Raw genomic sequence first — 22,295 nt, forward strand, 5'->3', positions numbered from 1 at the left:
CTACCACTTGAGCGACAGCGCCACTTCCGGCTTTTTTCTTTTTGCTTATGTGGTGCTGGGGAATCGAACCCAGGGCCTCATGCATTGCAAGGCAAGCGCTCTACCACTGAGCCACCTTCCCAGCCCTCCATGAGACTCTTATCTCTACTTAACCACTAGAAAACCAGAATTGGTGCTGTGTGGCTCAAGTGGTAGAGCGCTAGCCTTGAGCTGAAGAGCTGAGGGACATCGCCCAGGCCCAGAGTAAAGGCCTCATGACCAACAAGAAAAAAAAAAAGAAAATAGGTTTTCTAGGTCTCAGCCTCTTGGCCAGCTAGAATTGGTAGCAGGAGCCATCAGTGAATTCTCCCCTCCCCTCCACTGTTTCAGATCTTATATAAAATAACAATTTGAAGTTGCTTAGGACTCCGTGACTTAGTTTTAGCCAGTAGATCATGACTATTTCTTTAAGGTACTTGTCCAGTGTGCTCAAAGTAGGTTTTATGTTTGCCAGATTTTAGCCATTTTCTCTTGATAGGCTCTACCCAAAAGGTATTTTATGTTGTGAAACAGTAGTACATCAGTTTTCCTTAGTGGGTTGTACGTGCATGCGTGCCTGCGTGCATGTGTGCGTGCGCGCATGCGTGTGTGTGTGTGTGTGTGTGTGTGTGTGTGTGTGTGTGTGTCCTGATCTTTACTGCCCAGGGATTTTGTATGTGATTCCATTTAGGCTTACTGGGTATGTTAAGAACAGCAAGAAATGGAAATAATATTTCATTAATGCATGATGTGAGAGTGATAGGGACATGCCAAATTTGATAGTATTAGCAGTGTTTTTATCTTGATATGTGATTATGATAGAAGCAATGGTCAGTTCCCTAACATCCTTGTAATATGCTAAGGTGACTCAGGGACTCAGTATGCTATATTTATAATTGATTTATTGCAACAAGAAGATACAAAGCCTCACCAGTTGGAAGCAAAAGTGCATAGGGTAATGTCTGAGAGTAAACTAGGCACATACTTCTCCTTAGGGTCACTCCAGGCACACAATTCCCCCAGCCAGAAATTGTGGCAATGCAGAACTGTTGCTAACTGAGAAATGCCTATTAAAGACTCAACATACGGGGTTTTGTCTTGTCATCCAGTGCCTTACACATGTCCAAATTCCAGACTGTGAGAATGGAATCAGGTGTCATGCATAAATTATACTGCTTGTACATACATACAGCACAGTGAGACACTCTTAACAATTAATGGTGAGAATCATTCAGAAATCCACATTCCTGTCAACTTCCAAGAGCCAGTCTTTCCAGCAGGTTTCTCTGAGATGAGCAGTCTCAGGACTGCTGTAAACTCCCACACAGAGAAGTATTAGATTTCTATTTCTATATTTTTTTGTTGTTTATGTTGGAGGCAAAAATGTTTCTTCCTTCTTTGCCAGGGTCTTCTCAGAGGAACTTTACTATAATATATTTAACTGAGGTTTATGTAGTTAGGAGGATGTCTTTCTGCCACACTCACATCATCTGTTCTGATTCTAGCACTGTGGATAAAAGTATTTTGTGGGAGCTTGAGAGTCCAGAAAATATTTCCCTAGACTATTTGGAAAGCAACCCAGCCTGGTCAGACAAATTGCTACTGTGGCCTTGCACCACTGCTGTCCTCCCTATATTTCTTTCTCTAGTCTTATATTCCTAAGACTTAATAGCATAGGTACTCATTCATACCTATTCGTCACCTGCTTCTGTTACTAATTTCTACATCATCTAACTGTTAAACAAATCTGTTCTAAAAAGAATTGTAAGGATAGCAATTTAAGGCAGACCATGCACTGAGTGTTTATCACATCGGGCAATGGTCAGCATTTTACTTATATGTAACAGTTAAAATTTTTAAATGTATTTTACTTAACACATTATGTTTAGTGTGTAATATAAAATATATAAATATATTTTTTACTATCATCACTCTCTTATCTTAAAAATGTAAACTAAATCAGGAAAGTCAAGTAATTTGTCCCAAGGGTCATACAGCTTTAAGTTACAGACTTTGGTTTGAATTCATGTGTTCATTCAGAGCTCATAATTTTTGCCTCCCAGTGTAAGGTGCCTTTCAGTAGAAGGTGTTTGTTAAATATAAGTATTTTCCTACTTAAGAGCAATCCCATTTAGAAGTGCATAGTGAACATCTAATGTCTTTGGTTTAACAAATACTTCCTTTCTGTATAGGTGGTATTTTAGGACAAGAGCATACAAAGATGAACAAAACATTGTATCTGCTTTTTAGGTTATCAGTTTAGATACAAATCATTAAAATACAATAAGGAAGGGTAGATGTATATAGTTCGATAGTAGAGTTCATGAGGCCCTGGGTTAAACCCCCAGCACACGAAAAACAATTGAGAGGTCACCCTAACAAAATGTGTGCTTGGGACCACATCAGTACATGTGTTAGTGAGTATTGTAATCCTGGTTATCAAAAGGCTTTTAATGCTATAGAGGTATGAAATTAGAATGAATTCTATGACTTAAGAATATTTATACATATTTTGTGGGCCAAGTTAGTTGATGGATTTTTAAACAAATAGTTGTACAAAGAAACTACCTCAATAAAATATTGTGGTAGTTTGCTTTCCAAAGAACTGATCTTGAGTTGGGCTCCTGTGACTGACTCACACCTGTAATCCTAGCTACTCAGAAGGTGACATGTGAGGATCATGAAGTCAACCTGAGCAAGAAAAATCTGTGAGACTCTTATCTCCAATTAAGCACCAAAAAAACTGAAGTGGAGCTGGGCTTAAGTGGTAGAGCACTAGAACACAGAAACTCAGGGACAGTAGTAAGTACCCAGGCTCTGAATTCAAGCCCCAAGACTTGCATGTGTGCACATGTGTGCATGTGCGTGCGCACACACATACACACACACAAATAATTGATCTTGAATAACTGAATATTTTGTAGACAGTACCAATGTTAGCCAGCTATTTGAACAAATAGCTGTTTTTCTTTTCCTCTTTAAAACTTAAGCATTTGGTGTAGTAGAGACACGTTAGAGATTACTGTTGATTTATTTATGCACTTCATACTTTCCTGGCATTTGTTAACTTGAAGGATTCTTTAATCTACCAATAGCTGATTTGAAAATAGTTTATGCATTTCAGAGTTCTCTTTGAAATCAGTGATTTTTAGGTACTGGTTAGATCATTTAGTAGATTGACTAGAAAACTAATTGCTTAAGCAGTACAGGATAGCTGTGAAATAGCTGTTGCCCTGGCAACTAGAAAGCTGTTCTGTTTGCTAAACAAAGGGTAGTCATTTTGTAGTTTAATTTCTCTTGTGGTGCTGAGGTGCTGTATAAAAAATCTTACTTTAACCTTTGAGATGGTCTGTGTTATTGACCAAAATCACAGAATCAGAGCAAAAAGGTAAAATAAGAGGATATTGTAGTTTTGTTTTTGGCTTTACAGATAAATCTCTCAGTACTAGTGTTGATCAAAGGAATCTTAGCTAATTCCCCACAAAATGCCTTATATACTTTTAGTTTGGACAAAAATATGTCAGACTAAGAACAAGTATGTACTCTTGGTTGTTTTCCTATCATACTAAACAATTATGCTATACTATGCAGCCAAGCATCCCTGAGAGTCTTAACACTTCTTATACTAGAGTTCATTATTGTTACTCAACGTGTGAGTTGAATAAGGGAGATAATATTTTAGGGAATTTCTTTACACACACAAACACATAGCTTTTATAAATGTATATACATATTTATACATATGCAAATATACATATTTAAATAAGGATGACAATGAATTTTTAAAGATAAGAAAAGATCATTTGTTTAATTCCAAATTCTTGCTGCCTCTAGGACCATCTTGGGATATTACTAGTATTTCTTGTAAAACAATTTGAGAAAAATTGCTTATATATTTTTCCTTTGGTTATGGAACTAATTGATACAGAAGAACTCATTACAATTATTAGATCCTATGTTGAAATGTATGCTGTGCAAACGATTCAAAGAGCTAGATTAGGGCTATTAAAAACTAAACCATAGTGAAGAAATGTAAGTATTATTTAAGGTGGAAAAGTAAACAGTAAACTCAGAGGAAGGCATTTGAATGTTTTGCCTCAGTAGTTTATTTGAGATGGCTCAGATTGGATTTCTTCAAAGAGTTTTCATCAGTAATTTGAGTACAGTTTTTCTTTCTTTTATACTACCTTAGGGTTACCTATAGAAATATAAGATCTAATTTTAATTTGGATGGCAGCCAAGATATAGCTTAAATATTACAAGAGGTTTTTTTATTCAGACATTGAGTTGTTAAGATTTGCCGTCTAGCAAATGGACCACTTCTTTATAAGTAGTCTACAATACAGAAGTGTTTTATTGAGTAAATGAGTGAATAGTGGGTGCCTGGATCCATAAATGAAAGGGTGGTTTTGTTAGTGAGCTCAAGGATCATGTGTTTAATAGGAAAAGGGTGTCTTTGTTTTACAAAATTAAGAAAAGTAAAGGAAAAAGGTGAGTGGGGAGGGATGGGTGAGAACGTTGTGTTCATAAACTCTTATATGGCAACTCCTTTGTACGACTACTTAAATATAACAAAGAAAAAAGAAAAGGATGCTTTTATATTTCACATGATAAACATTACTGTTTTTAGTTTATATTTTATAGATTGGCTTGTTAAAAAGTACAGCCTGTACTACTACAACCTTTCATAGCTGTAACAGGATTAGATATATTATTCTGAGGTTTGATTGTGGGAATTAGGCGGTTTAAGTCTAATAATATTTCTTTGCATTTTTAGGCCCTTGATGAGCCTCCCTATTTGACAGTGGGCACGGATGTAAGTGCCAAATACCGAGGAGCCTTTTGTGAAGCCAAAATCAAGACAGCAAAAAGACTTGTCAAAGTCAAGGTATAGTATATGTAGATCTTTGTAAATTGTTAAGTATTTGATATTGGGTGTACTGAAGAATTACTTTTTTGCACAGTGAGTTTCTAGGAGTAATGGTTGTAGAAATGCTGCCAAAGAATTATTTATTTGAGTTAATAGGAATAAGATTTGATTATCATAGTTGATTTTTTTGGGGGGGTGGGGTGGGGTCGGTCTTGGGGCTTGAACTCTGGGCCTGGGCGCTGTCCCTGTGCTCTTCAGCTCAAGGCAAATGCTCTACCACTTGAGCCACAGCACTACTTCCAATTTTCTAGTGGTTTATTGGAGATAGATTCTCACAGTTTCTTGCCCCAGCTGGCTTTGACCGTTATCCACAGATCTCAGCCTCCTGAGTAGCTAGGATTACAGATGTGAGCCACCGGCACCCTACCATATTTGATTTTTTTGAATGCCATTTCACTATATAAAGTTGGTGTTATTTGTATTGTTAGTCTTTTAGTGCTGGAAAGAACCTTAGAAGTTATTGATTCTCTAATTTAAGAAATTTGAGGCCATTATAGCAAAACAGTTCATCGATTTTAAGATATCCTCATCTATTTTATCCATGAAATTGGAATGCCACTTAAAACTGATGGTGTCTTAGATAATGATGGAAAAAGATATACATCTAGTTGTTGATTCTGTTGTTGATTCTTTTGTGTTTACTGGTACTACTGGGGCTTGAATTCAGGGCCTGGGTGCTGCCCTTATCCTTTTTTGCTAAAGGCTTATACTTTACCATTTGAGTTACAGTTCCACTTCTAGCTTTTTGGTGGTTAATTGGAGAGAAGAGTGTCCTAGACTTTCCTGCCCTAGCTAGTTTCAAACCTGAGTCCTTATATCTCAGCATCTTGGGTATCCAGGATTGCAGTCATGAGCCACTGGCACCCAGCAAAAGGGAATACATTTTAAACAGACTTGTGTATAGATTTATTCATTACTAGTTTTCATTTATGTGAGCATTTATTTGCTAAGCAGTATAAAGGTATTGACATTGATTATCAAGAACTAGTTACCATTTGTAAGTGGTTAAAAGTTTAACTGAAGGAAGACAGATGCTGCCTACATGATTTAAATGTGATAATACTTTTTGTGTGATGAGGAAATGCCTGGGATGCTGTGGAGGCTAGCTTCTTTCATCACTGGTTTATGAGTGAGCCTGTTACCTGAAATGATGATAACCATAGAAGTCTGATAGAGCATATTAATTGGTTGATCCTTATAACAGTGCATTTATCTTATGTAGAGAAAATAACTGAAAGCGATCATGTTTTTTTGCCAGATAATTAAATTTTGTTTTCCTCTGTTTCTACCTTTTTTTTTTTTTTGTCTGTTTGGGGGCTTGAACTCTGGGTCTGGACGCTGTCCATCAGCTCTTCAGCTCAAGGCGAGCACTCTACCACTTGAGCCACAGCGCCACTTCTGGTTTTCTGAGCGTGTATTGGAGTCTCTTGGGCTTTCCTGCCTGGGCTGGCTTTGAACCGTGATTGATTCTCAGCTCTCAGCCTCCTGCGTAGCTAGAATTACAGGCTTGAGCCACGGCGCCCGATGCTCATTTCATTTTTTAAAATCCTTTTAGTGGTGTAGGGGATTTTGAACATAAGCCTCTTGCTTACTAGGCAAGTTCTTACCATTTGAGCCATGCCTTCAACCCCCTTTTTCATTTGTTATTTTCAAAGTAGGGTTTTACTTTATGCCCAGGTCAGCCTGGGATGTATATCCTCCTGTTTACATCTCCAGTGTAGGTGATGTGACAAGCACCTATCACCATACCCAGCTATGTTTGCTGATGAAGATGAGGTCTCAGGTAATGAGGTTGGCATCCAACTGTGATGTAAGCCACTATAGCCAATCAACTCAGCTAATTAAAATTAAAACTTTTATTTGAATTTACTGTCTTCATGTCCATTTTCCACTCTACAGAATGGATTATAAAATACAGTAACTATCTGAAGCTAAATTGCAGTGTTTGAATCTCAGCTTTACCAAGTAATACTGTTGTGATCCTTGACCACTTCTTTGCCTTAGTTTTCTTACCAACAAAATGAGAATAATCATGCTTACTTTATTAGAGTTGTGAAGATTTTTCTTTTTTTCCTTCAGTGCTGAAACACTCTACTACTGAGCTGTATCCTTACCTCTGAAGATTAAGTGTTGTTTAGTTTTCAGTAAATATTTGAGGCTGCTAGACTTGGTGGTGCATGCTTGTAATTCTAATATGTGTGAAGCTATAAAGCAGGAGGATGGAGAGTTCGAGGCCAGCCTGGAATACACACAGAGACCATATGCCAAAAAACAAAAGAACAAAAATTTGTGCTCTTGCTTGTTCATAAGGCCTTTACAAATTATGTAGTCTATAAGATGTCTACATCTTCTCTTTGTTCATTTTTTAGGAAAAGTTGTACAACAGAACTAATTGCTCATAGTATTGAATAAAGTATGATGAGTGGAACATGAAGTAATTTAGATGTGATATTTTGATACTTCTCTTTTTAAAAAGACATAGTTTAGGCAGTTATCTGTTTAAATAATTTTTCAGTTAACATGGCTAAGCACATTTATATTAGACAGCTGATTGTATTATAGTAAAAATGAGTAGTTGCTACATGGACGTACTTATGTTGCTTGATTATATTTTTGGCAGCTAATTAAATTTATAATTTCTAGGTGACCTTTAGACATGATTCTTCAACAGTGGAAGTTCAGGATGATCACATAAAGGGACCACTAAAGGTAATTCATGTATTAATTCTAGTATCTGATTGGGAACCTAATGCCTTGTTATTACTTTTTAAGTGAATTTGTTACTGAATTGATAAAAGAAATTTATAATTTTCTTGAAAAAGACTAATAGAAAAAAATTGATTCATTATTACACAAGACTTAACCGTGTTTAGTAATAAGATGAATGTTAAAGGGAACCTTGACTACTCTTACTTAAGTGTTTCAGTATTGTTTCCTTTATTAAAATAATAGTTTTTTTTTCAGGATTAAGAGGTGATGAACTCTAGAGATGAGTGATTTAAGTTGTATGTTGTAAAAAGTGATGTAGTTCAAAAACAAAACTTGAGGCTCTTAATTCTTGGAAGCCAACTACTGGAATATGAGCTCTTTTAAGTAGGTAGTTGCTTTATGTTTTCCCCTCATTGACTGGGTAAAGTAAATGCATTTTACTTTCTGCTGGTGAGCAAGCTACAGGGAATGTGTAAGGGGCCACTCTATGCTCTTTACTCTTTATAAATGTCTGAAAATTTACATTGGCCTTGCTGCGGAATTTTTTTGTGTGCCAGTCTTAAGGCTTGAACTTGGAGCCTGGGCATGCTGTTCCTGAACACTGTACTACCTGAGCCAAGCCTCTACTTCTGGGTTTTTGGTAGTTAATTGGATATAAAGGTCTCATAGATTTTCCAACCTGGGCTGGCTTTGAACTGCAATCCTCAGATCTCAGCCTTCTGAGTAGGTGATATGACAGGCATGAGCCTCAAGCGGATAGCTAGAGGATAGCCACCTGGATAGCTAGAAAAATTTTAAGAAATTCTGAGCATTAAGGAATCATTTATAGATGTTAAGAAAAATGTTATAATATAGGTGTGTATCTTGTTTTTGTTTTTGCCAGTTCTGGGACTTGAACTCAGGGCCTGGGCTATCCCTGAACCTCTTTGTGTTAAAGACTAGCACTCTACCACTTGAGCCACAGCACTATTCTGGCTGTATTTTATTGGAAATAAGAGTCTCGTGGACTTTTCAGTTGGCTTTGAACCACGATCCTCAGATCTCAGCCTCCTAAGTAGCTAGGATTATAGGGGAGAGCCACCAGTACCTGACTTTATCTGCCAATTTTAACTGTTGAATTTTCAGAGTTTTGATTGAGCCTTTGTATTTTGCATATGTTAGGCACTGTGGAAGACTAAAACAAAGTTTGGTGTGTGTGTGTGTATGTTGTAGTTTTACTGTTAACCTGGAAAAAAATCATTGCCTGTCATTTCTATTTTGCAGATATCTTCAGTATTTCACGTGCATGTTTATCACTTACTGTCACAAAAAGAAAAAAAAATACAGTTATCAAATTACCTCAGCCACCATTTATTTAGCATTTAGTATGTACTAGCACTCTGCTAAGTCTGGGAAACTGAAGGGAGGAAGTACTTTGACCTAGTCTATAGTCATCAATGGTGATACCAAAATTCTAACAGGTTCATAGTTTAACTGAAGATAAGCGTCTCACAGACTTTCCTGCATAGGCTGGCTTTGGGTCATGATCTTCAAATCTCAGATTTCTGAGTAGCCAGAATTACAGGCATAAGCCATTGGAGCCCACCTCCTTGTTTTTCCTTATTTAAGCCTTTTTTTTTGTATGTGGTTAGGCTAAAGATGTTTGATTTTGACATAGGTAACTACATAAATAGGTAACTACATTTTGACATAGGTCACTACAATTTAGTTTTAAGGTTTTTGTTCTTGTTTTTGTTTTTGTTTTTAGTCAGTACTTGGTTTGGGCCTAGACCTTGTTTTTGTTCTCTACTATTTCAGCCACACCCCAAGCTTTTCTTTGCTTTTAGCTTTGGTTGTTCTTCAGGTAAGGTCTCAAGTTGTGTTATTTGCAGGAGAGGTAGGTCTAGGACCAGTCTCAGACTTCCATCCTCTTACTTATGGCTTCCTTATGTAGCTGGGATGACAGATTTGTGGCAGTATGCCTGGCATACTGGTTTGATGAATCTCACTGACTTTTTTGTTCTAGCTGGCCTTTGATGTCTGCCTCCTGAGTAGCTAAGATTATAGGTGTTGAACCACAGCTCTTAGCATCAAGAGTTTTCAAAAACATTTTTTGTTGTCTGTAGGGAGGTTGGTTTGTGTGTGTGTTTAGAATCTGAATTGTTCCCTTTTGTAATTTTCCATCAATATTTAGACAGTGTCAGCATTTGGATAAGCATTTCTCTGAGAGGAAATAAATCACCAAAAATGATGATTATTTAATCTCATTACATTTTCAATCATAAGTTTAGGTGAAAATATCACCTAGGCCATTTGAATATTAAATAAAAAATGGTAGTGTGTGTTCACTGATTCATTTAATGGTTCTGTTAATTTCCTGTAGTTTCCTTATCTCTTTTGGGCATTGTGTGAATAAAGTTGCAGTGAGCAACTTTATTGTTATTACTGCTGTAAGAAACATAGTGTTTCTATCAAAATTTTCTTATCAGATAGAAAAATATTATAAATGACAATTGTGTTTGTAGACCTTCAAACTACTTTTTCATTGTCCCTCACCTTTCTTGAAAAACAGTGACAATATAGTGCAAGGACAGTCAATTTCATACGCAGTGAAAAGACTTGAGGAATTGTGAGGGCAAAAGTTTTCAAAACAGTACGTAAAATACTATTTGCCTTTTCTATTCACTTGGTTAACATTTTCACTGATGGTACAAAAGCATTGGCGAAGAAAACTCCCGGCCTTTTGAACAAGAAATCTAATGTACATTCATTCTTTTTCTAGCATTCATTAATTTTTGGTAGCTTTTGTTTTATTTTCCTTTAGAAAACACTAACATTTAAAAAATGTTTTAGGTAGGAGCTATTGTGGAAGTGAAGAATGTTGATGGTGCCTATCAGGAAGCTGTCATCAATAAGTTAACAGATGCAAGTTGGTACACTGTAGGTAAGAAAAATAAGACTCTCTAGTAAAGTTACTTTTAATCATGCAAAAATTAGCTAAATTTTCACAATTCATTTCTCTAATGCCATACATGTCATTATGTTACTTTTCTAGAGGCTTAAAAATTTAACAACTTATCTGTGTATAGATAATCTAAAGTCAAAGTATTTAATATATATTGCATGCAATTCATTTTCTAGGTTCTTTAATTTCTAAGTATCTTTTTTTCTCTATTTTAACCATTAAGTTTGGAGTTCAATAGTATTAGTCATATTGTTATATAGCAGGGGAGTTTTTTTAATTGTATATCATAGTAGCTAATGAAAGTTTATTTTCTCAAGTTTTTTTTAGTCATTTTGTAACTGTGATATGTGGTATCACATGGATTCTTTTTTTTGGGAGGGGGGTCCGGTCTTGGGGCCTGAACTCTGGGCCTGGGCGCTGTCCCTCAGCTCTTCTGCTCAAGGCTAGCGTTCTACCACTTGAGCCACAGCACCACTTCTGGCTTTTTTCTTTTTGCTTATGTGGTGCTGAGGAATCGAACCCAGGGTCTCATGCATGCAAGGCAAGCACTCTACCACTGAGCCACCTTCCCAACCCTCACATGGATTGTTTTGTGTGTGCATATTATCCTAGTATTTTTCTATTTCTTAGAAATAGGTTGAAGGAACACATGCACTGCTAAAACTGTAATAGTTACTGAACAATGTCTTCCTAGAAAGATCTCCCATAAACTATTTTCTTTTTTTTGCCAGTCCTGGGGCTTGAACTCAGGCTGAACACTGTCTTCAAGTTCTTTTTACTCAAAGCTAGTGTTCTACCAGTTGAGCCACAGCACTACTTCTTGTCTTTTCTGAGTAGTTTGTTGGAGATAAGTGTCTCACAGAAACGTCCTTGATTGTTTTTTTTTGTTTTGTTTTTTGGGGGATGTCCGGTCGTGGGGCCTGAACTCTGGGCCTGGGTGCTATCCCTCAGCTCTTCAGCTCAAGGCTAGCACTCTATCACTTGAGCCACAGCATCACTTCCAGCTTTTTTCTTTTTGCTTATGTAGTGCTGAGGCATCGAACCCAGAGCCTCATGCATGCAAGGCAAGTGCTCTACCACTGAGCCATCTTCCCGGCCCTTGGTTTTTTATTTATTTATTTTTTGCCAGTCCTGTGGCTTGATCTCAGGGTCTGCTCAAGGCTAGCGCTCTACCACTTGAGCCACAGCACCACTTCTGGCTTTTTCTGTATATGTGGGGACTGAGGAATCGAACCTAGGGCTTCATGCATGCTAGGCAAATACTCTACCACTAAGCCACATTTCCAACCCCTCATAAACTATTTTCCTAGTCCTTGTCAGATTTGTCTTCATTAACTTATGCCATTTTGATTCAAAATTTTGTCTGTTGGGTATTATTGTGCTCTTCTATGATTACTAGTGAATTTTTTTCTTTAAATCTGCTTCTGACTTTAATTTTCAGTAATCAGTATTTGTGGGGTATTTTTTGTTTTTTGTTGTTGGTGGTGGTGGTTAACATACTAGGCTTTGAACTACTTGGTTTATTTGTGCTTTCTAGGCAAACACTTTACTGCTTAAGCTATCCAGCTAGCCCCCCCACCTTTTTTATTGATTTTTTTGAGATCGGGTCTTTATGCCCAGGCTGGCCTACACCTCCATAATCTATTTATGCTTCCCATATAGTCGGAATGACAGGTATGTGTCACTGTGTACAGCAATTGGTTGAGATAGGTTTCATAAACTAGATTGGTCTTCAGCCATGATTTTTTTACAATGCAACTCCCAGTATCTAGGATTACAGGCAAGCACTGTGGTCACCCTTTTGTAGTTTTAGTTCTGAGAATTGTTTAATAAAGCCTTTCTTAAGTGAGGTGCTGCTAGTTCATGTCTGTAATCCTAGCTATTCAGGAGGCTGAGACCTGAGGATCACAGTTTGCCAACTCGTGCAGGAAAGTTCATGAAACTTTTATTGCAAAATGCTGGAATTAGGGCTCTGGCTTGTGGTAGTGTTGGCAACAAGCCTCAGCCCCAGGAGACTGACTCTCTCTCTCTCTCTCTTTTCCCCCTTCTCTTTCTCTCTCTCTCCCTCTCCCTCTCCCTCTCTCTCCCTCTCCCTCTCTCTCTCTCTTTCTCTCTCTCTCTCTCTCTCTCTCTCTCTCCCCCTCTCTCCCCCCCCTTCCTTAGCTTGTGTGGTAGAACATACCTATAATCCCCGCACTGGGGAGGCAGAGTAAGGAGCATTATGATTTTGAGGCCAGCCTGGGTTACAAATCAAGTTCTTGGCAACACAGATTATATAGGGTGAGACCCTATTACCAACCCCTCCACCCCCCAAAAAAACCAACAAAGCCCTAAAACTGTTCCATTAGTATTACGCTCTATTCTCTTCCTTCTTGTTTTTTACTTTCCCATTTTCCCCTTCTATTCCCATTCCCTTCTGGTTCACACCCTGTCCCCTCTCTTACCTTCCCCCCTTTCCCATTTCTCCTGTTCTTTCTTTCCCCTCCTATCTCTCTCTTCCCCTATCCACCTGTCTTACCTTTCTCGTTCCTCTTCTTGTATAAATCTTACTTTGTAAGGTATTTTTCATCTCCCTTATACAAGTATCATTTATTTCTTCCAGAAATTTGGGTTTTCAAACTCTGAAATAGTGGTAAAACATTTATTTCATTCTTATTAAGTTCTTAATTCTTTAGTGGCTCAAAATGTGGGTACATGCCTACTAAAATGTCTGTGGTGATATTTGAATTTGATAGTCTTCAAACAATATAGGTGAGCTTTGTTGTTGTTTTGGGAGTTTGAGAATTAAATGTGAAGAGAAGGAAAGGTGATGAATTTTAAGAAGGACTATAGAGGAGTTGCAGTACTGGGAATAATTATTTGTGGTAAGCCTCATTGAAAGTGTGTAGTAAGTCTCAGAGATATGGCACTCTAATCATTGCGTGTCTTAATGACAGCATTAAATGCATCAAGATATTTATCACAAAGCAAAGGTTTGTGTAATGTATAAAACCTAATTTTTGTTGTTAAATAAAAATGGTGCCCTTTTAAACTCAAGATCTGATAACTATTTTTAGGTATACTCTTTCTGTCCATGATTTATAAGGTATGTAATATATCTCAAAATTACATATCACAAAAATATGCATGTATTCTTTATTCATAAACTTAACAATAATTATGCATAGGGTATTTTGGAACTTTGTATTTAAATTTACCCCCCAGCTTTTGTGTTTTACCATGCTGGGGATTGAGCTCAGGACTTCTGCATAGTCTCTGCAAGTTCTCTACCATTGAGCCACATCCCAAGCCCCTCAGCTATGTTGAGGATACAGCTGACAACATTTTGTAAAACTACAAAATACTCAACATGATAAGTACATTATCACAATCAAGTTAATGCCTCTGTTACTTTTAGTAAACGTTTTAGTACTTTTTGTTGTTGTCAGTACAATACAGCAGTAGTTTTTAATGGTGATGGGATGATTATTTCTCCTCACACATTTGCAGTATCGGACATTTGTATCTGGTAAACACTGTTTGCGCACAGCCTCAGCCGCCATACAGACAGTTACATGAGTAAGATGAGTAGTGCTGAGATTAAGGATTCATGAGCATAATGAAAATTTAGCCAACATTTTTAGAGGCATTTTGTATACATTTATAAGGTTTCTGTTTCTGAGGTAAATCTGCCCGTGACTATCCATTTTGAATTTATAGTTTCCTCCCCAAATGCTAACTTCTTATATTTGTGTTTTCCTGATTCAAGAAAGATCTTTATTTTAGATACTTTTATTTTGGAAATTAGAAAAAGTACTCTGATAGTTATATTTAAATATATTCATTAAAAAGATGAAATGTGGCCAGGGGCTGGTGGCTCATGCCTGTAATCCTAGCTACTCAGGAGGCTGAGATCTGAGGATCATGGTTTGAAGCCAGCCCAGGCAGAAAAGTCCACAAGACACCAATCTCCAATAAACTATTCAGAAAAAGCCAGAAGCTGTGGCTTAAGTGGTAGAGTGCTAGCCTTGAGCAAAAGTAGCTCAGGGACAGTGCCCAGGCCCTGAGATAAGCCCCAGAACTGGCAGAAAAAAAGAAAAGATGAAATGCAAACTGAGTTCCAAATATAATATTAAACATGTTGTACTCAAATCATAGTGTATATCATTTTGATGACCTTTGAACAAGTCCTCAGTGCTTCCATTTTACTTTCTCACATAGTTTTTGATGATGGAGATGAGAAGACACTGAGACGATCCTCACTATGCCTGAAAGGAGAGAGGCACTTTGCTGAGAGTGAAGTAAGTAAGCACACCATAAGCGAGAAGGTTTCAATAGTCTGTATTTGGGGGGAGGGTGGGGGGAGGTTTCATTTTCTAAACGTAATTACTGTACTTGTTCATCAGGAAAATTCATTCACACATATACCATCATTCTGAGATCTGTGAGGTATGGCTATCAGCTAGCTTTGCTTGCTTGCTTGCTTGCTTGCTTGCTTCCTTCCTTCCTTCCTTCCTTCCTTCCTTCCTTCCTTCCTTCTTTCCTTCTTCCTTCCTTCTTCCTTCCTTCCTTCCTTCCTCCCTTCCTCCCTCCCTTCCTTCCTTTCCTCCCTTCCTACCTCCCTCCCTCCTCCCCTCTCTTTCTTTCTCTCCCTTACTCCCCCTCTCTTTCTTTCTTTCTTACAAGTAGTTTAGTATTTTTGCACAAAGGAAAAGAGAAAATAGTGGGCTTCTTTAGTTCTGTTCCCCACTTTTATTTTTGGTAATGCTGGGTTTTGAACTTTGAGTTTTGTGCCTGGTAGGCAACTGATCTGCCACTTGAGCAATGCCTCTGTCCTTTATTTTATATAGGGTTTCACCTTTTGCCTGGGCTGACCTGGGGCTACAGTTTTCCTCTTTATATGATCCAGGTAGCTAGGTACATAGGTACACACCACTACACCTGGCTTGGTGACTTACATGGATTCTTGCCAACTTTTTGCTCAAACTGATCTTGGATTGAAATCCTCTTGGTCTCCATCACCTGAGTTAGCTAGGATTACAGATTTTGATATCGTTGCACTATTTTTTTTCCAATGGTTTTTTGTTTGCTTGTTTTTTGTCGGTCGTGGGTCTTGAACTCTGGGCCTGGGCGCTCTCCCTCAGCATTTCAGCTCAAAGGCTAGAGCTCTACCACTTGAGCCATAGCACCACTCCAGTTTTTTGGTGGTTAGTTGGAGATAAGAGTCTCATGGACTTTCTTGCCTGGGCTGGCTTTGAACTGCAATCCTCATATCTCAGCCTCCTCAGTAGCTAGGATTACAGGCATGAGCCACCGGCACCTGCCTATTTTTTTCCAGTTTTTTGAAACACAGTTTTGCCATGTAACTCAAACTGGCTTTGAACACCGTTTTTCCTGCTTCCACTTTTTATAAAATGATAGGATTTACAGCTTCTAAGTCTTTTTTTTTATATAGACTTCTTTAATTTGTAAATACTTACAAAATGTATTGTTTGATTTGTTAATGTACCCATATTTTGTAAAAGTTAAAGGATATAAAGATAGTCCAAACAGTCTGTAGCTTCTGAAAATGGACATTATTTCTTTACCTGTATTTCTTTTTATGTATAATGTGATGCTCTCACTAGAATGTGTCACAAGAGCAGGAACTTTGTCTTCTTTACCATTTGTTCTTAGTTATTGGCATTCAGTAGGAATGAATAAATGAGAGTGCTTATGTATGTTGTTAGAGTCTCTCCTCAACTTACTGATGAGGAAAGGAATTGGCACAATTGGACAAACCAATTGTACGTGAAAGGCTCTTCATTTGAAAATGGTACCAAGAATTAAGAGTTCATGAAGCTTTGTAAATCAATGGGATTGCAATTCAGCATTTAAAATTAGACATTATTGCATGTGGTGTTATATTTTCTAATACAATTTATTGATAATAATTTGTGCCTAGTGTGGCTGAACTATTATTTCTTTTCTAGGTACCACTTAGAATTGGTCAGTGGGAGGCATTTTAATATTATTTATTAAACTGTTATAAATTTTGTTTTGGTTTTGACAATAGCTTTAATTTCCTTTAAAATTTAGAATTTGGGACAATATATTATTAATAGTCTTTTATTCTGCCACTTTGTTGTATTTCTACCTTAATAGACTTGTTGATATTTTCAGGTTATTCTTACACTTTCCTTGGTTTCCGCTGGGCCATCTCTACTTGTTAGAACATTACTTCTTAAACAAGTAGACATGTTTCCCTGGAACTCTAGGATATATTTCATGAGATTTCCTTCTGAGTTTGATCTCTGTCTTTGATCTGTTTTACTTGACTTGCCCATTCTTGTTTTATGATCTTTCTGTTACTTGCTTTCCCTAAGAGATTTTAAGCTATTTTGGGGAAATGATGGTGGATTTCCTTATCTTGACAGGTCTTCTTCGTCCCAACAGTGTTTTCTATACAAAACCTTTAACAAATATGTTATTAATTTATTTTTTTTGGGTCCAGACGTGGGGCCTGAACTCTGGGCCTGGGCACTGTCCCTCAGCTCTTCAGCTCAAGGCCAGAGCTCTACCACTTGAACCACAGCGCCACTCCGGCTTTTTTCTTTTTGCTTATGTGGTGCTGAGGTATCGAACCCAGGGCCTAAGACATGCAAGGCAAGCGCTCTACCACTGAGCCATCTTCCCAGCCCCTATTAATTAATTTTTTAAATATAGGAAACTAGATACTTTGTAGCAAGTACAATGATGAAGTAGTATATCTGTGTAATTATTATGTATAACTTCATTTCCATTAGGCAAAAAAAAAAACTGTTACAGTCATTCTCAATCAGAGAATTAAATATTTTGAAGGCTTTTTGTCTAATTGAAGGCTTTGGAGGAGAGGATGTTGTATAGAAATAACTAAAATAGTAATTTTTTCAAATTGGTTTTTCATTAATTAATTAATTGCACTCATTAAGGAATTTATTATTTCAAATCTGACAATTTACATCCAGTCCCAGGATTAGGTTGTATTTGGTTACAATGTTAGCCAACCTTTTTTTTTTGGTTGGTTGTAGGGCTTGAATTCAGGGCCGGGGCACAGTCCTTGAGCCTCTTTGTGCTCAAGAGTAGCCCTTTACCACTTGAGCCACAACTCCACTTCCGGGTTTCAATTAATGGGAGATAAGAATCTCCCCAGGAATTTTCTGCCCGAGCTGACTTTGATCACCGTCCTCAAATCTCGGGCTTTTGAGTAGCTTGGATTACAGGCATGAGCCACTGGTGCCCTGCTTAAAATAATAATTAAAAAAAATTAAAATTTAAAAATTTAAAATTTAAATTAAAAATTTTAAATTTTAAAAAAACAGGAATTTTAAATTGGAATTGTTCATAAGACAACTGTAGGCTGAAATAGTATAGCTGTGTATTTTTTGTATTTGCAGGGTAGATCTTTTTGTGTCTATGCAGGAGTGCACTTTTCTTTGTGTATTTACTTTTTTTTTTTTTTTGTCGGTTGTGGTGCTTGAACTCTGGGCCTGGGTACTGTCCCTCAGATCTTCAGCTCAAGGTGAGCATTTTACCTCTTGAGCCACAGAGCCACTTCTGGTTTTCTGGTGGTTAATTGGATATGAGTCTCACGGACTTTTCCTATCCAGGTTGGCTTTGAACCACAGTCCTCAGATCTCAGCCTCCTGAGTAGCTAGGATTACAGGCATGAGCCACCAACGCCTGGCTTCTTCGTGTTTTGTTAGAGGAAAATTAGAATGCCGATACAGGATTCTGTTACTCCCTTCCTATATATCACATGTTGTGTGCAGATCTGGAATTTATATCTGCATAATATTCCCTCTATTATAGGAGACCAAACATTTAAGTCATCAAAAATATTTAAAAATTTTCTCAACTAAGCCCTGTGCAAACATGGTCAGGAGTATTCAAACAGGTGAATTTATGCATGTATTACCCTTTATTTTATATTTTCCTGCAGAGCTGGGGTTGGCCAGGGCTGTACAGGCTGGGCTAGTGGTACCCCCTCTACTGGATATTTTGAAAGAGTATTCAGGATATTAATACTAGTAATAATTTCGTGTTTCAGAAGGAAGCTATATCCTACTGTCAATATGTTGGTCCTGTTATTGTCAATAAGTTTCAAATAGATTTTCATAATGACATGACAAGTCACATTAAATTCTCAAACTGAAATAACACTTGTTCCAGCCTTACGAAGTTTATATTTGCATGTTACCCACTGCATAGCCATTTGTTGAACAATTTAGGTGTTTGTACGGAGCATTGATAATTAGAGTTATCCAAAACCAGATGCATCATCTGGTTTTTTTGTATGCTTTTTATTACAAGCAACTGAAAATTCTGTAAGGAAAGTTATAGAAGATTTCAGTTTTGTATTTCCTGTATCCAGCTTTCAGTAACGGGTCATTACACATTTCCCTCCGAGGCATGTTCTTTGTTCCTTTAATATAGCTTCTAGGAGTCTGTGGGTTTTGTTCTTTAGGTCTAAGATGAGGAGTATTTTGCCTTTCCCCAGTCTTATCTACCTCTTGAAATAGTCCTTTTGCTGGGCATAGGTGTATTGAAGCTACAGACAAAATACCTTGTTTTTGTTTTACTTTATACACATTATATAATAAGGAAATTCTCTTGTTCAAAAATCAGTATGTTTTTCCTCAACAAACCTTAAGAAGTTTTTTCCTGTAATAATTGAAATAACATTGTTAAAATAGAAATCACCGTAATTAAAGCATCTGCTTTTATGAGAGCAGCTTTAATATTTATTAGAGGAACATATAATCTGCCTACAATTTAAACACAAAGTGGGTCTAGATTTTTTTTAATGTTTTCCAAATAACATCATTTTGAAATTTCCATCCTTAAAAATTTATCACAATGAGGAGTTAATGGCAAATAACGTCTAAAGAGTTTGTGTTTGATTTATGTTTGGGACAGCTTTTGCCTCCAATATAGTGTTTATACATTTATTTTGGGCAACACTGAGGTTTGAACTCAGGTGTGTGTGCGCGTGTGCATGTGTGCGTGCTGGTCCTGAGGCTTGAACTCAGGCACTGGATTGTTGCCATTAACTTTTTGGCTCAAGGTTGACATCTTACCTTTTGAACCATAACTGCAATTCCAGCTCTGGCTTTTTACTGGTTAATGTGAGATAAGATTCCACCAACATTTCTGCTCAGGCTGGCTTCAAACTGCCATCCTCAGATCTCAGTCTTCTGAGTAGCTAGGATTACAGAAATAAGACACTAGCATTTAACTTGGAATTCAGCATTTTGTGCTTGCTAGACAAAGTGCTCTACTACTCAAGCCATACCTCCAGCCCTTTGTGCTCAGATTATTTGAGATAGGGGTCTTGCTTCTTGCCTGATATGTGTCTGAAGTGAGATACATCTGTTGTAGGCTTCTCTTCACAGTTATGATGACAGTGACTGACACTGCGTCCAGCTTAGTCTTGTAGATTTTTCTGCTGGCTTGAAACTTATCTATCTCAGCCTCCCAAGTAGCTAAGTTGACAAGTGTGAGTGCCATAACCTGGCTCCAATTGCCTGATTTCACTTGCATTGGGTTAGATTCTATACAAGTTAAATTAGAAAGACAAGAATTTCTTGCCCCATAAATGTTAGGATTTTTTTTTAGGGGGGGAGGGGGGCTGTCCTGGAGCTTGAACTCAGTGACTAGGCACTGTCCTTGAGCCTCTCTGTGCTCAAGGCTAGTGTTCTACCACTTGAGCCACAATACCACTCTGGCTTTTTCTGTTAATGTGATATTGAGGAATCAAACCCAGGGCTTCATGCATCTAGGCAAGCGCTCTACCACTAAGCCACATTCCCAGACCTAGATTTTTATCTTTTTTATCTTTTGTATGTAGTTATTTATACTCTTCCTATTTCCTATTTTTTGTTTTTTTGGAAGCCTAAGCTATCAAATCAAGATCTTCTGCCTTAGCCTCCCAAGTGCTGCAACACCATGTATGGAATCTCTCATATTCTTTATAGTTGGATATATATATATATATATATATATATATATATATATATATGTATCTTAGGAATATCCTATTGATTATACAAAAGTGATTGTTTCTGTGCTTTCCCCTTTCCTCCTGTTACTGGAAGGTAAGCTCTTGCTTTATACCTGGGCTGGCCTAGACTGAAGTTGTCCTATTTGTGCTTCTTCATGTAACTGTTGGTGACAGGTGTACACTGCCACTGGTATGCACTTTTCCTGCAGCTAAAATAACAGGCATGTGTCATCACATCCCGCCATTGATTGAAATGGAGTCTCATCACATTTGTGCCTACTGGCCTCAACATCCTACCCCATCTTTGCCTCTTAAGTAGGAAGATTACACACTTAAGCCACTGCACCTGGTTTAGTTTATTATTTTCAGTGTAAAAATAAAATTGAAGCCCTACCCTCCCAATCCACCTTCTCCCCTTCCACTTCCTGGGGCTTGAACTCGGGGGCTTGGGTGTAGTTTGTGAGCTTTTTTGCTTAATGCTTTTGTGCTCAAGGCTAGCACTCCACCACTTGAGCTCCACTTTCAGCTTTTTGGTGGTTAATTGGAGATAAAAGTCTCTCAGACTTTCCTGCTTAGACTGACTTCAAAGTGGGATCCTCAGATCTCAACCTCCTGAGTAACTAGGATTATAGGCATGAACCATTGGCTCTCTATCCCTCTGATTTTTGTCTATTTTTCAGAAGGGTCTTTAGCTTTTTGCCCAGGGCTAGCTTTGGGTTAAGATTCTTCTAGCTGTGCCTTCCAGGTGAAAATGCCCAACTAACATGTTGTGCTTTTTTTGTTGGTGGAAGTCTTGCCAACATTTTGTTTGGAACATATAGACCTATACTTGATATCTAGATCTCTTGTTTTTATTTTATTTTTTTGGGTCCGGTCGTGGGCCTGAACTCTGAGCCTTGGTGCTGCCCCTCAGCTCTTCAGCTCAAGGCTAGCGCTCTACCACTTGAGCCACAGCGCCACTTCCGGCTTTTTTTTTTTTTTGCTTATGGGTGCTGAGGAATCGAGCCCAGGGCCTCAAGCATGCAAGGCAAGCGCTTTACCACTGAGCCACCTTCCCAGCCCGATATCTAGATATCTCTATAGCTTTCCCTTTCCCCCTAGTTAGAGAGTCTCATTATGTAGTCTGGGCTGGCTTCATACTTGATATACCCCTTGTCAGCCTTCCAGGTGCTAGGATTATATGCTATGTGCCATTATACCTGGGAAGCATTCCTTTTCATATATTTACATTTGTTTAGTCTGTGTTGTTGGGTTGTGTGTGTGTGTGTAGCATTCCTTTTCATATATTTACATTTGTTTAGTCTGTGTTGTTGGGTACTCTGTGTGTGTGTTTGTGTGTGTGTCTCAAGGCTTGGGTGCTATCCCTGAGCTTTTTTGCTTTAACATGTTAACTGTACCTCTACTTCTGACGGTTGATCAATTGGAGATAAGTCTCCTGCTGGGGCTGGTTTCAAACCAAGATCTTCAGATCTCAGTTTTTCCTAAGTAGCTAGAATTACAGGTGTGAGCCACCAGTGTCCAGCCAAGATACCTTTTCTTATACCATTCTGATTTGTAACTTCTTAGTAGTCTTCCTACCCTAGTTTCTCATCTTTCTTTCCATCCTGACAGTGTGACCAGGAATCTTTTTTTTCTAGTATTCATGAAATTATCTCCAGCAGCAAATATTCTATTGGGATTCATGAAAGGGAAAA

At 37.8% G+C, this 22,295-nt stretch overlaps 1 protein-coding gene across 1 annotated transcript in view; it reads left to right on the forward strand.

Annotated features, from left to right (window-relative positions):
• The window catches only part of Arid4b (AT rich interactive domain 4B (RBP1-like)), a 105,786-nt gene that overhangs the window by 12,722 nt on the left and 70,769 nt on the right, over window positions 1–22,295 (forward strand). Inside the window, exons 3-6 of the mRNA XM_013014563.1 lie at window positions 4,796–4,906; window positions 7,592–7,657; window positions 10,490–10,580; window positions 14,802–14,881. Of these exons, the coding sequence (XP_012870017.1) occupies window positions 4,796–4,906; window positions 7,592–7,657; window positions 10,490–10,580; window positions 14,802–14,881 (348 nt within the window). The remainder of the gene's footprint in view (window positions 1–4,795; window positions 4,907–7,591; window positions 7,658–10,489; window positions 10,581–14,801; window positions 14,882–22,295) is intronic.

This window comes from Dipodomys ordii, unplaced genomic scaffold, assembly GCF_000151885.1.
Source record: "Dipodomys ordii isolate 6190 unplaced genomic scaffold, Dord_2.0 Scaffold24, whole genome shotgun sequence".
NCBI classification, from domain to species: domain Eukaryota; kingdom Metazoa; phylum Chordata; class Mammalia; order Rodentia; family Heteromyidae; genus Dipodomys; species Dipodomys ordii.